This window comes from Lissotriton helveticus, chromosome 8 (genome assembly GCF_964261635.1).
Source record: "Lissotriton helveticus chromosome 8, aLisHel1.1, whole genome shotgun sequence".
NCBI classification, from domain to species: Eukaryota; Metazoa; Chordata; class Amphibia; order Caudata; family Salamandridae; genus Lissotriton; species Lissotriton helveticus.
In genome coordinates this window covers 62691656-62706511 of record NC_136069.1, presented here as the reverse complement: position 1 = coordinate 62706511, position 14856 = coordinate 62691656, and the positions used below count along the sequence as shown (strand labels likewise).

General features: G+C 46.0%; 1 protein-coding gene across 2 annotated transcripts in view; it reads right to left on the bottom strand.

Moving 5' to 3' along the window:
* CFAP44 (cilia and flagella associated protein 44) overlaps positions 1–14856 on the bottom strand; it is a 969845-nt gene that overhangs the window by 123667 nt on the left and 831322 nt on the right. For both annotated transcript variants that reach the window (XM_078656625.1, XM_078656626.1), the window contains 2 exons: positions 14270–14380; positions 7127–7257 (listed from right to left, as the gene is read on the bottom strand). In XM_078656625.1, coding sequence (XP_078512751.1) covers positions 7127–7257; positions 14270–14380 — 242 coding nt within the window. The remainder of the gene's footprint in view (positions 1–7126; positions 7258–14269; positions 14381–14856) is intronic.

The window sequence follows — 14856 nt, the reverse complement described above, 5'->3', positions numbered from 1 at the left end:
ACTTGGTTTTCTCTGAACAGAAGTAGTATACAGTGTGCAGTAGTAGTAGTTGCAAATCTATGTGTGGTTGATTGTTAATATGAACTCGGCGTCCCATGAAGTGTACAGTATAGGGTCAATGTTGCACATAACACAATCTTGCTTCCCCTAAGGGGGGGAATGTGAGGTGGCATTTTATTTATGCTTTATACTATTCTGAGCTATTTCATACTTATTTTCATACTTCTAATACCGCCAATATGTAAACTGTAAAACAAACTAAGACACTCATTGGATGATGTCATTGGTGATGCCATCAGTGATGTTGTCAATTATGTCAATTAAGATGTCGTCAGTGATGTCATACATGATGTCATAGTACATGTTATGAATGGTGTAATATGTGAGGTCATAAGCGTGCATGACAGGAGCGCAAGACTTTCATACAAGGGGTATGAGAGGCAACATGTATATACAGTAGATTAAGTTATTGAAAAAATTTGTCCACTTTGTCTGCAGCCTTGGTGTGTCTTTATTATAGAAATGCTAGATTTACATAGATGCACAGCCAACACGTTTTGCCCAAACATGGGCTTCTTCAGGGCTGTAATATCATACAACACGTACATGTTTAGAACTTCAACCGTTAAAATGATTGTTGTGTGCATATAGAAGTGGCAGTTTATCCCACGTGCTGGTGCTGGAAGAGCATAGGGAATGAAGAAGAAAAGGCGGAAAGAGAGTCAACAAGGGAAGAGAATCTTAGTGATAGTGAGCGGTGAAAACAAAGCTGTGTGACAGCTGTTGTGTGATAACACACTGAAAGGAAGGGGAATTGAATAATGTGGGTTGGTCATGTCAGTATAGTTCGGAGTCATTTGTCATACCCAAGGAGGGAGAGACCAGCCACACCAGTCGGCAGGTCAAAGTGAGAGTTAGGTAGGGTGGGTTTAAAAGAAGTCTGACAGAGAATGTCAAAAGTGCTTGGAGATACACCACTAGATCCTTTGTGAAGATAAAGTACCTATAGTACCTTTGTGAATACTGAAAGTTGTAAAGTTAGACTTTTGTCTCAGTTTACCTTGTGAATCAGGCCCATAAAGAGTATATGGTCTGGGAGTTTGTCATTACGAACTCCACAGCACCATATTGGCTTTACTAAATTCTGGGAAGTTTGGTAGCAAACCTCTCAGCATAATAAACCCACACTGGTGCCAGTGTGGGATTTATTATGCAATGCACTAAGAGGGCATCTTAGAAAAAACAACCAGCCTTTGGTGGGTTCCCAGACTATTAAACACCAGTTTGCCTCCATGAGACAAGTTTCTGGACCCATGGGGCACTGATCCCAGAAACAAAGCCAGTCCTGGGAGGAGGTGAGGAAGAGCCATCTGTTGTATGGGAGCTCAAAGGCCTTCCCGCCTTTGCAACTTCGACGCCCAGCCTCTCCTGCTATCAGGAGCAGGCCCCCTTCCAATTCCCCTTTACTGCGGGATGACAGGAGGGAAAAATTAGAACAGGCCAGAAGGTGTGCCACCTCTGCCAACCCCACCCCTCGGGTGGGGGAGGAGAGGTGAAGACCATTCTTCAGTGCCCGCCATCTTGCAGGTTGCAGGCACTCTAACCAGGACTAGGGATTGTGCCCACTCCCCCAAGTGGGGTGAGCCCACCAAGGGTGTATTCACCCTAAGGTCAATAGCCCATTGGCTACTGACCAGAGACCCCTAAACTTCCCCCTAAATACAGTATTTAGGGGGCAGCCATGAACCCGGAAGGCAGATTCGAGGAATAAAGAAGAAGGACCGAAGAGTCGTGCTGACCCAGGAAGAAGAGGACGCCAACTGCCTTGGCCCCAGCCCTGCAGGCTTGTCACTTCTACAACCTTCCTACAGCAAAAACCATGGCGAGTCCAGCAGCCACCAGCCAGGAACCCCCAGAGTCCGGAGGACCTGCAACTCCCCAAGGAGGTCTCCCCAGTGATCCTGATAAGGGATCTGGTAATCCCCAACCTCCCTCAAAACCCAATGCCAGAAGACACTCCTGCACCCGACGCCCCACGGCCTTGGATGACACAATCAACGGTGTCTAGGTATCCTCCAAGATCCCAACTTACCTCTCCAACCAATAGTCGCCTTCAGGAAGTCTCCCAGCCCAAGCCTGCAGCATCTTTCCGAAGCTGAGGGTCTTCACTGGAAAGCACAGGGTCCCCGAAATCCGTTTTGTTCCCTGAACCCGGCTGCCCAATTGCCGCTGGTGGTGCAGCTCCTGTGCTGGTCGTTGGCTTCTGCAGTACTGACCCACAACTGAGGGGCCTGCTCGACAGCAGTCCCTAACCAAAGCCCCCCTTAGCCCTATTGGCTAACATTGGGTCCCTGCACTCTGCACCCAGCCGCCTGTGCCGCTGGTGGTGCAACTTGAGTGCCTCACTAGAACTTGGGGAACCTCTCTTAAGTCCCAAAGAACACCCTTGTGAGTTGAATACTTACCTTCAAAACTGATAACCATTTTCTCCTATAGGAAAACTTGTTATAAGATTTTAGGCCTAGAGTTGTTCTAAGTGTGGAACTGCTAAGGTATTGAGAAAAGTAAACTCAATTGAAAAGTATAAAATGTCATACTTACCTTGTATGTAGACATCTTAAGGTGTGGTATCTAGGCATACCACCCCCAGTACTCAAAGTAATCCAAAGTAACTCAAAACTAATCTAAAAGTAGTTACTGTATGATGCAAACTGCATTTAAAAGTGATACAAATTGGTAACAATTGTAATGTCAATCACAACTGCATTACATTGAACAGTCTTGCATTTTGAAAGTATCTATGACTTACCTGTGCCAAGTCCTGCTTGGTTCTAAAATAAAACATAAGTATATATTTTTATTACTAACCTAATTGGTCTGGATTCTGTCTCTGGGTGTATGTTTCAACCCCTTGATTGAGTGAATACAATAAATGCTTAACACACCCTCTGGATAAGCCTAACTGCTTGCCCACACAACCACAAAGAGAGCTGTTAGTATTTACCTAACTTAGTCTCTGCTATACCTCTGGGGACTCCCTGGACTCTGTGCACACTATACCTTACTTTGGTATAGTATAAACCGAGCTAGCTTCCTACAGTGGTAGTTCAATTCTGAAAGGTGAAATGGATTGAAGTTATGTATTGTATGATTCTAATAGGAATTTAAGTGGATGTCAAACTAAAAGAGCTTTTAATAGCAAGCGATGAATGCATGGATGATTTTTATGATGATATGTCTTATGATGTTCATCATGTAAATGTAACAAAGAAGGTAAACGTGGACGTGGATAAGCAGCAAACGGTAATTCTGGATGCAGAGGGTAACCCAGTGTTAAATCCGAGGTTGATACAAGACCCTAACTCTGCTGAATGGTTTCCAACAACTGTTGTAGACCATTATATTAGGGCGAGAATAAGGGCCCTTATAGATAGGGCCACTAGCGCCAAAATGAGGGCAGAATACCTATGGCCAACGATTTTTTAAAAGCCGACTTTAACATCAGTATTAAATATTAAAATTGTGTCTTTTCATAGCAGAGGAGGTAAGGAGCCCAGGAAACGGGTGGGCAGTGCTGGTCTTTCTGCCAAGACAAGGAGTTGTACACTCTGGGTCCTCTTACTTGGAGACTATGTTCTTCTGAACAACAAAAAATTCAAGGGAGGTGTCGGACCCCGAGATATCTCTAGATGGGCCCAGAGGGCCGTTTGCTTCCTGGGTAATGTAAACGCAGGCTTGTACTTTGAGAGGAGTAAGGCATTACTACTAAGGATCTACCCTAATTGTGGTGCCTCTGTTGATTAGAGGGTTGTTTATCTGTGCAAGGCTCTCTGTTTGAAGAAATTGCTCTCTAGGTGCAAGGATTTTCTTCCTTGGACAAGACACATTCCTCGTTGATGAGGGTATTCGGTCGGATTTTCCCCATGGCTGACCGATACAGAGGTCGCTTAGCTGGCGAGTCAAGCCTCTTCAGACCCTACTCTGGCTGCAAGTTCAGATTCTCCAGGCCAGTGTTCTTACTGCAAAGTAGAAGGGGAGGATGCTGTGGCTTATATGGCAGATAAAGGGGAAGGGGAAGTCAAGGAGAGAGTCCTTTTCCCCTCGCAGAGGTAGGGGGCAGGTTGGCCTTTTTTTGTGCAGGAGTGGGAACACATTTTTGGTGACTCTTGACTGTTACAAACAGTAAAGGGGTTTCAACTAGAGTTTTATGCCTTTCCTTTTCAGACCAGACTTCCTGCTCCAGCACAGTTTTCCTAGGAGGCAATAGAGTTAATTTTTACAGAAGTACAGGAGCTCATTTTTAAAGAAGCAACAGAGATTTGTTACAGGAATCCAAAGGGGTTCATCAGCAATATATTTTTGGTGCTAAAGAAAAATGAGATATTCAGTCAAGTAATAAACTTGAGGGATCGCAATCAGTTTGCACTCTATTGCCATTTCAAAATGGAAACAGTAATCTGTCTGCGGGATATTCATCTTCCAGGGGAGTGGATAGGGTAGATTGGATTTTTAAAATGGATGCTAATCAGTACCCATTTTTCAAGGCCACAGGAAGTATCTCCAACTCCTGTGGCAGGGCCAAATGTACAGGGTCAGGTCCCTTCCAGTCGGTCTCTTGTCCGCTCCTTACTGTTTCACCACACTGTTAAAACCGATAGCAGCATTTTGTTGGGCCCAGAGGTCTAAGAATGGTGGTCTGTTTAGACTATATGATCTTCCTGATGCAGGAAAATAACTCATGGTAAAAGAGGTACAAGATGCAATGTTTCCAGGACCCCTCCATTACAGGGCACTCCAAAGGTTAAACATAAGACATTTACAAAAAAGTCATTAGAAAGAAATGGATAAGCTGAAACAGGTCAGCACATCTTTGGATGCATATGGATTGCAAAGAATGATGGAATTATTAAAGAGTATATATTTGCAAAGAAACACTGGCAGATGAAAGACACAGACTGCATTCAAACACGTGTGCCTCCGCACCAAACAAGGTAGATACCTAAATCATAAACTCAAGGACTGGGTTGGAATTTTAATCTAAGCTTGATGCATTATTTTCAAATGGTTTTAATGGTGAATTGAGTACATTGCGACAATGAAGCAATTGTAATCTATATTAATTCACCACACCCTGTAATCATATGGATCACATTATTGTATTTATGGTAAACAATGAACCTATGGGAATAGATACAATTTGTACATAGGTACTTGTGGTAAATAGGCATGTTTGTTTTGTAGAGAGAGCAGTGTTTTGATATTTGCATTCTCCTATCGCTCGTAGGTTATCGGGTGCAGGTGGGTTCCCTATGCTGATATATATGCTATCTGGATGTGGCAGCTACTTTTGTTGCAGTGGATAGGGGTTGTCAAGTAGACAGAATCCAGGAAGTAGCTAATCTAGGATTCTGTTACACATAGATATGAGGAAATTATTATTATTATTATTATTATTATTATTATTATTATTAATGGATTTATTAAGCGCGATTGCTGCCCAGGGGCGTCCAAGCGCTGGGGAAAAGAAATAAATGATTGGTGGAATGCTTGAATTAATCTCAGGTAATTACTAGGGCATGGTTCCAGTCCATAGTTTATTGCCCACTATGCCACCTACGCCGGAGACCTATCATATGTAAACCAGCCATGGTCCTGCTCCAATTGGACCAGTCCAACACAAATTGCCAGACCATGTTCCCTCCAGATGAGAACTCAAGCAACACCAGACCAGTTTCTGTTTCTTGAGGCGTGGATGAAGCATAGCTTGGTTCCTAAGGGACAGTGAGCCAAACATTTTCAGCATCGACTATGGCCAGAGTGAACCATATATTTGTCCATTAAAGACCGATGGTGCTGTTCAAGGTGAATGACTGAATCAATATTTCACCCATGACAATTAGTTCACTAATTGCTCGAAACCTCCTATGCCCGGGAAAGACTGTCTGGCGGAGAATGAGCAGCTGGATTCAACTCTGCTGCTGGATCCTCCCCAGCATCCTTCCCCTCAGACCGAGTCCTCCAGAGGATAGTCCAAGGCAAACAAACGGTTAGAGTCTGGGCTCCGTTTCTGTTGGGTGTGTACGGCATGCACAATGCAACAGGGAGTTGGATGCACTGCAACAGCAAGAGTAGAACAGTCAATAGCAAAGGAGAACTACAACGCAGTAAGAAGAATTAAAACATTAGAACGTTGAACGCTCCATTGAAGACAATGGGGAGGCTACGGGTTAATAAAGGTTGGTGTGAGCCCAGAACAAAAACATTCCAATGTTTGTCTTCATGTTTCTCCCTTCTTAATTTAGAACATTCTACCCTTAGTGGGTGAAACGATCTTATAGTCTTATGTTATAAGTTATGTTAATAACACTTACATAACACACAAATACCACAGTTCTCTAGGCGCTTATTGAAAGGGTTATGATACCATGTTGCAGCAGATATGAATATAATGAGAAAGTCAATCTCTTCCAAAAGCAGGATAAAATAAGAAGGTTTTCAGTCTCTTTCGAAAGGGGAGGGGAGCGGTTTCTGTCCTCAAACTTTCCGATAATCCATTCCAGATCTGTGGCAGCAGAACTGAAAAGGTCCGACTGCCCAGGGTAGTTTTATTAAATCATAGCCAGGTGATCAAAATCACCTCAGAGGAGCTGAGACGCCATCCAGGCACATAGTGCCTCAGCCGCTCCGCAATATAGGCTTGGTACCATGCCATACAAAGTCTTGTGCGCAAAACACAGGCCTTTAGAGCCCTTCTGCCTCGGCCTAGGCCCCCACCCTCCTTACAGATCCTCCTCTGCATCTCAGGCCTATAGCTCGGATTCAGGGCCTTTAACAACCGGTATTGCCCTCAGCAGAGGGCTATAAGGCTACATTCTACCCCAGCCCCATGATATAGGCATCATGAAACTAGTTCACCTATAAGACAAAAAATGCCTGATCACCACTGAGTGAAAGCAGCTGCAGCTACACAATGGGAAGTAGTCTGGGCGTCAACAAGTAGCCATGCTTTTCCTTAGTTGTGCACACAAATGCTGCCACTGCTCTCCTGGTGACTGGGCACAAAGGTTATCAACCTCTTCCCTTTCTGCACTGTGCTTCCTTTTCTTTCAGTCCACACGTGCAGTACCTTTTTGGCCATGAGGTCGAAGTCTTTCTTGAGATTATCAACTAACTTCTTTTCTTCGGCCTGGGCTTCCTCGAGGTCTAGACGGCTCTCTCGCAGCTGGAGGGTGTTCTCAAACAGATCGGGATCACAGTCTGAAACAGGCCATATTTAGGTGAGTGATAAATCACACAGCATTACAACACATTTAAAAAGTCTGAAATACACCTATTTTAGTATAAAGTAAATATTATTGTGTTTGACCACTTTTTTTTAGCAAGGTGTGGGATCCGCGATTTAATGCCTCTTCATTACCTGACCATATTTCTTGGGATGCTAATACGTGTTACATTTCATTACGGATTAAGGTGATGTACACACACACTTATTAGAAACTTTATAATATTGGCAGCTCATTGAACAGAGGCCACAACACAGTAGCAAATTAATGACAATAAGCATTATATTTACATCCACCTACAAGTTTGCTATCATATTGAACTATCTATTCAGTCTCTTCAACAGTTATCCAATAGTTATGCAACATGAAAACCAATCATTTTTTTTCTTTAACATTTTATGGAATGTGCTAGCACCTATGGCCTTTAGGTGCTTTAAAACTAACAGAGTATCATCACATATGAGAAAATGTTTGTGTTCAAAAAGAAGAATGAGAGATATGCCTAAACTATAAAAATAGTTGGAGTAAGAGCAAGCATCGCAAAGATAATAAGGCAAAAGACACAGGGATGGAAGAAGAAGGATTATTGAGATGAGGTCATGGATGTGTCAGATTAGTGCAGGAATAAAATGAAAGGATGTGTCTTTTGATACTTTCTGAAGGCAATGAAGAAAGAGGAGTTCTAATACTTACTGGCAAAGAGTTCCAGGCACACATCACTGCCCCGGAGAAGGAGCCATGCTGGGTAGATGAGGCTCTGAACTTGGAAACCTCAATCTGTGGACCAGCACAGCTCCGCAGGTTACATTAATCTCCATAACATTTTCCATAATAATTGCACCAATGTTTGCCACAGCATTTACCATAGTTTATTTGAGCACTACTTATGATAACGGATGCTTATGGGGTTTGCAAATTTATTAAAGATTTCTTAATTTATATTAACTGTGAATTAAAGGTATAATTATTATGGCATGCTAAATAAATGTATGGTTTGGAATTATAATTAATATTTTACAATGCTTTTAAGATGTTTTTTGTTGAGCTCCTGGGTTGTGGGGGTATCCCAAAAATATTTTTGAAAACGGAATCAAATTCTTGGTACATCACTGGGCGAACATCTTCAAATCTAAAAGCTTAGGATGATCTGGTAGGCTTCTGTGTCCCAGCATAAAAGTACATAAAGGCTATGATGAGGTGCAAAGGGCCATACTGGGTGAATTAAGAAGCCTATTGGGCGAGCTCAATGATATCAAATTGTGATGTAAAATCTCTTCATGGCTCTGCCGAACCAATCCAGTCTGCATCGCACTCTTGTGCATGGTTTCTCCAACAGGTGAAGTAGATAAGTCAGTTGCCTCTGTCGCCCTGCGGCATAGGAGGATCCCGTTCCACCTGCGACCGCTCGTAGAGAAGGAGTTGGAGGCCCTGGAAGAGCAAGGGGTTATCGAAAAGGTATCCAGATCGACACCGTGGGTATCCCCGATGGTAATCGCGGAAAAGCCCAAGCAGCCAGGAGCCATTCACCTATGCATTGACATGCGGCTGCCCAAAAAGGCAATTAAGAGGGAACGCCATATAATGCCAACAATGGATGACATCATTGCAGATGTCAATGGATCCCAATGCTTCTCAAAAATCGATCTAAACGCAGTCCGAAGAGAGCCGGTTCATCACCACTTTCAGCACCCACCTAGGGCTCAGGAGGTACAAACGGCTGAATTTTGGGATATCCTCAGCGGCCGAAGTGTTCCAAAACATGAACCGGGAATTGCTGTCCGGACTACCAGGAGTGTTGAACGTGAGTGACGACATCCTCCTCTACTCTGCGACAGCTGCCGACCATCACAAACACCTCCGGGACACCCTGAAACGCCCCAGCGCACATGGAGCCACTCTAGAAAAGGACAAATGCCAGTTCTTCCAACCTTCCATCGAGTTCTTTGGCTATGTCTCCAATCAGGAGGGCATACAGGTAGACCCGAGGAAGTCGCAAGCTATCAAAGACACCCCTGCTCCAACGACACCAACGGAAGTAAGGAGCTTCCTGGGAATGGCCACCTACTGCGGGCGGTTCGTACCAGGCTTAGCCCCTCGAAGTGAACCGCTACGAGCCCTCATGAAGGTAGACGCAACCTGGCACTGGGGCCCAAAGGAGGAAGAAGTGTTCCAAGGGATAAAGGATGCCCTCCTAGGAGAGGCCACGCTGGCATACTTCGACCCTGCGAAGCGGACGGAAGTACTGGTAGACGCAAGCCCAGTAGGACTCGGTGCAGTGTTGGCTCAAGAGCGCGAACCATGCCAGTGGGCCACCCTGACGTTCGCCAGCAAGTCCCTCACCCCGACAGAAGCAAGGTATGCACAGATTGAGCGTGAGGCGCTAGCCATCAAGTGGGCCTACAACCACTTTCATCTATACCTCCAGGGGCACCCGTTCACCATGGCCACTGACCATCAACCACTAGTTCCCCTCTTCAAAGGGACAGCGCCACATCCACCCCCACACATTGAACGCTGGGCGGTCCAACTGCAACCATATGAGATGGAGGTGGTCTACCGCCCGGGGTCCAAGAACCCCGCCGATTTTCTTTCAAGACACCCCACTCAGGCAGAGAGGCACGAAGAGAACGAAGACAGCGAAGAGTTTGCCCACTGGGTAGCTCTTACATCATACCCCCAGAGCATGTCCCTAGACGAGGTGAAGGAAGCGGCCGCCACGGATGTTGTATACACCAAGACGCTGGGAGCTGTGCAGGAGGGCTCTGGGACCAACTATCTTCGCCAGGCCAACTCGTGGACCCCGGAGGACCGGGAACTCCTCACAAAAATGAGGCGAGTCCGTCATGAACTGAGCGCCACCGGAGATTGCATCCTGCTAAGAGGACCCCGGCTAAGCATCCCTCAGAGCCTCAATCAACTGACAGTCCAACTAGCTCACGGGGGACACCAAGGAACCACCAAGATGAAATCGCGAATGAGGGAAAAGGTCTGGTTCCCAGAACTCGAGGACATGGTGGAGGAATATGTCAGAAGATGCTCATCGTGCCAGAGAAGCCCCTCCCGGTCATCACCGAAGAAGCCTGCACCATCCCATGGTCCAAAGTTAGCGTGGATTTCGGGAGCTTCCCAGGGGGAAAGCACACACTCATCATCATAGATGCCTACTCAAAGTATCCCGTGGTTAAACCCACCTTGTTGACGGCATTCAACCATGTCGGACCAGTGCTGGAATAGGTCTTCGCCATGTTTGGTTTCCCTCAAGAAGTACGCAGCGACAATGGTCCCCCGTTCCAATGGGTTGAATTTGCCACTTTCCTCCAACAACGAGGCATATCGCATCACCGCATCACCCCCCAGTGGCCCCAAGCCAACGGTGATGTAGAACGCTTCATGTGCACTCTAAACAAGATGTTCCGCATAGCTGTTGTGGGACAGGGGGAACCGGAACAAAGGCTCCACGAATTCCTGAGAGAGTATCGAAGTACCCCTCACTGTAGGACCCAGCGGAGCCCGTGGGCCCTTATGCTCCATGGCCCCCGCCGAGACCTGCTCCCTACCTGCCCAGGGTGGTCGCCACCTCCGCTAGACGTGGAGGAAGTACAAGAGCGGACAATGCGACAGAACCAGGAAGCGAGTATCCGACGCCAAGCCACTCCAAGAAGGCTCAGCCATGGAGTGACAGTCATCCTACGAAACCGGCGGCAAGGGGGAACATTCCAAACACGCTACGAGCCTGGCACCTGGACATCACTGTGAAACAATGGCACGATGGTAACTGCACGCAAAGGAGCGGAAGAAGTATCGAGGAACATATCGTGGTTCAAAGAGGTCCCGCCAGAACAACACAGGGAGACCTCGAACAACCACCCAAGCTCCAGGGCTACGGCAGTGACCGAAGAAGAAATAGAAGTATCAGTATCTGGCTCTCCTCCACACGAAGATGGCTCTGAGAGCCCCGGCCGGAACAGCATGGGAGGGCATACCGGCACACAACGATACAGCCTGAGGCCAAACCGCCACCCGAGTCAGCGGCTGAGAGACTATGCATGCCGACGAGGCCCAAGACTCGCTGACTGGGGTCACGCAAGTACTGTGTGTTTATATGTGAGCCTAAGAGACATTCTTGAACTGTTTGATTTGGTTAAAGAACTGTTGCAATCAAAGAACCAAGTTGGATAGGGATGTAATAGTTGGTAGTCTAGCTGTCTGCACCCATGCACCCCAGACATCCGCAGGCCAGGCGTGGCCTGCGGGGAGTTAATAAATGAAGGACGGCTGCTTGTGGCATGTCACTTCCAAGCTGGCAACTGGTGTGGCCTCATAAGTCTATGCTGCGTGTTCCTGCCCCCGCGCTAGGCCACACGCTGTCCCAAGCTCACCACACTACAGCTATAAGAAATGATTTGGCTTTTGGGCAGCAGTCACAGGAAGTGTGCATATCTGGATTTCCAAGTTAAGGGAGAGGCCACATCTAGCCACCAATGACTCCACAAAAGAACGAATGGATGGAACTGGGCATGAACACTTTAATTGTTTAATAACACTTGGGGTCTAATTTGTAAAGCATTTGCTATCAGCAAGTCTGACTTACTTTTGTACTACTACCGGCTTGTTCCTGGAAATTTAGAGTAAGGCAGTAGAAAGACAGGTGTAAGTTAAAGTAAAATATTTGTGAATTGGGTCCAGAATCATCTACAGTTTACTTCAGGCGTTCCAGGTTAAAATGAATATGTCCCAGGGAATAGGGATTCCACAACTTCCATATAAACAAACTATAAATACGTGCATACACACATGCACTCACTCTCTCTCTTCCCGTCTCTCATAAACAAATCCTTACGGGCCCAGGCAGAGACACCAGCTTCTTTCCAAAAATCATTTATTCGCACAATAAATGCCATGGCGGGTTTCAGCCACAACACGGCTGTGTTCATTTATATAACATTCCCTCCATGCACCCAGGCAGCCCAGCTGAATTCACTGGGCATTGAGTATGTATTTGTCATTTCTTGGGCCCAATTCAAACCAATTTACTCAAACACATTTCCTACCAGAGCCGGCCTTTGCTCAGGTAAATAGCGCCCTGGTCGGAAAGAAATTTGGCGCCCTCTCTGCAGCTGGTAAATAAAATAAGATAGCCGGGGCCCAGAATGTGTTTACAGGACATTCCCACATCAAAACAGTAACTTACCTCATAACACAACCCTCTCAGCACTTTCACCAAATAATGTGATTCACTCACACAGCATAGCGAGATTACCTCACGCCGAGTTATTGGTGGTGCGCATGGCAGCGTTGTTGTGTGTCGGCAGGGGGTGAAAATTGAATGGAAAGGAAAAGAAGGGGTTGATCAGGTGCAAAAGGGCACATGCAGCAAGGAAAAATGAATGAAAGCAGATAAGGCTGGCCCATTGGAGTAGAGTAAGAGGGACGCTGCAGTCTGTAGGATTTTCATGCAGAGAGAGCTCCGCGCGCGCTTCTGGAAACTGGCGCCCATGCCAACACGTGGTATGAATTCATGGACAGGCTACAGCTGTTTGTTGTACAGGGAAAACCAAAACTAACGAAGGGATGGCTGCTGGGATAAGATTCGTTTGGGTGTCTGGGTGTGCAAAGGCAGACAGAGCATTCACCTGACCCGTCCCCTGCCGTTACTTCTGAAGAGCGGACACCTAAGCTCACACTTTCATTAACTTTACACGGCCCGCACAAACCTACGTAAGAGCCTCCAACATGTGCGGAATTAAAGAGAGAAACAGTGCCGGCCGGCAAGCAAGGTGGGGGGCAACAGTAATACAAATTAAAAACGTACCCTCCTCGACCTCGGGATAATCAGTAGCGCCGCCGCCTCAGCTCCGGGCTGCCTCTGCTCCTGGCCGCGTTTTGCCTCGGCAGCCTCCCTCAGCCAATCACAACCTTGGTGCCTTCACAAACTGCACTGAGTGGACCGGCAATCCCTCTCAGTCAATCCGATTGGCTTAGGGCACAGTTACTACTCGCCCGCCTGCCCATTAGGAGACCGAGGTTTGAGCCTTTGCTCAACCCTCGCTCTCCTAATGGGCATGCGCCAGCCTGAGTAGAAACCAGAGCGCATGACTGGGCACAGGCGAAAAATTCGCAGACCCACTCATGCGCACTTGTGTTGTACTGCTGCCAGCCTGTTGCCCCTGGTCTGAAAATCATGTCAGTCGACATGACGCCGGGCCATCCACCCCTTCAGACTCTGAAATTGAACCCAGGTCTGAAAACCTGTTTGTTCTTTCTATTTTCCAATCTTCAGCTCTTAATTGGTCAGCAGTAAAGCAGAGGCTCTTCAGGGACAAAGAGTGGAACACAGAGTCAACGTCATGTCTTTGGGAGGGTAAAGGTGTAAGTAATGTAACTACCAAAGCCACTATTATTTTAGTGAATTAAAATTAATGGTGCACTATCAAAATGCAGAAAACCTACCAATATGGTGGTATCAATTCATTCTCAGATTTATGCTAAGGGTCGAACTGAGGGTTTGGACACCCTGAAAGAGTAGGTATACACTCGCAATCTCCTAAGATTACAATAACCCATTTGGTACCTGCAGGTAGATTTTTGCCTGGGAAACACATGCACATTTGCCACTGTGAAATAAGAACAAAGTGCCTTTCATGGGGGCAAGGGGAATGGAATACCCCCATATTTAATGGAGGTGAAGAGAGAGGAGCATTTCCACTGGAAAAACATTTTTCCCTAAAAGGAAAGAAATGCCTTGTGCTAATGCTCGTTTAAGCTTTGTTTGTACATGCAGATTTCCCGTGTGATGGAAATTCTACAAGTGTATACTTTACACATTTGAATACTCCAGGAAATCTACAACTATGGCAGATATGGTGAAATACTTCTGCGACCCTTTGTACATTATGTCCAAGGCATTTGTAAACCATTCCTGGTAAGAATATTTTAGATACTGTCATTGCACACATGGAATCTTCAGACACAGATGTTCAACTTACTTTCTGGGCACATAGAATCATCAAAGGGTTCCTCCTCTGATCCGAGGTCTTCCTCATCACTCTCCCATCCGGACTCCTCATCCGATTCCTCCTCGCTATCCTCGTCTTCATCTGAAACCCACGTATAGAATTTTTACACAATGTATCAAACAGGTAGTCTACAAGAACATTACATGCATGTGTGCTATTACTACAATGCATATGTTTTCAGGAGAGTTTCGGTCTATTATATATGACTACTTTGTGCACTAAGGCCCTGCAGGCATTAAAGTATGAGTGGAAATGCATCAGGTAAAACTCACAAGGTAACATATAATCATGTACCACAACCAGTGCCCTATACTGCCAGTCTCCACGATCCCACCCAGTTCAAGACACCCGAAACACTTACACAGTGTTCGCACAACATGCAGAACCAACTTCATACACATCCTACTAACCACCATACACCTTCAAACTAGAGAACACCCTTTCCAAATCATGCTCATTAGTGCTCACTCTGCAATACTTCACGCACCAGACAACCCAGACCTTATCACCTATCACAAGTTTGACGCCTTGTTTATCACAGAAAAACAGTACTTCAT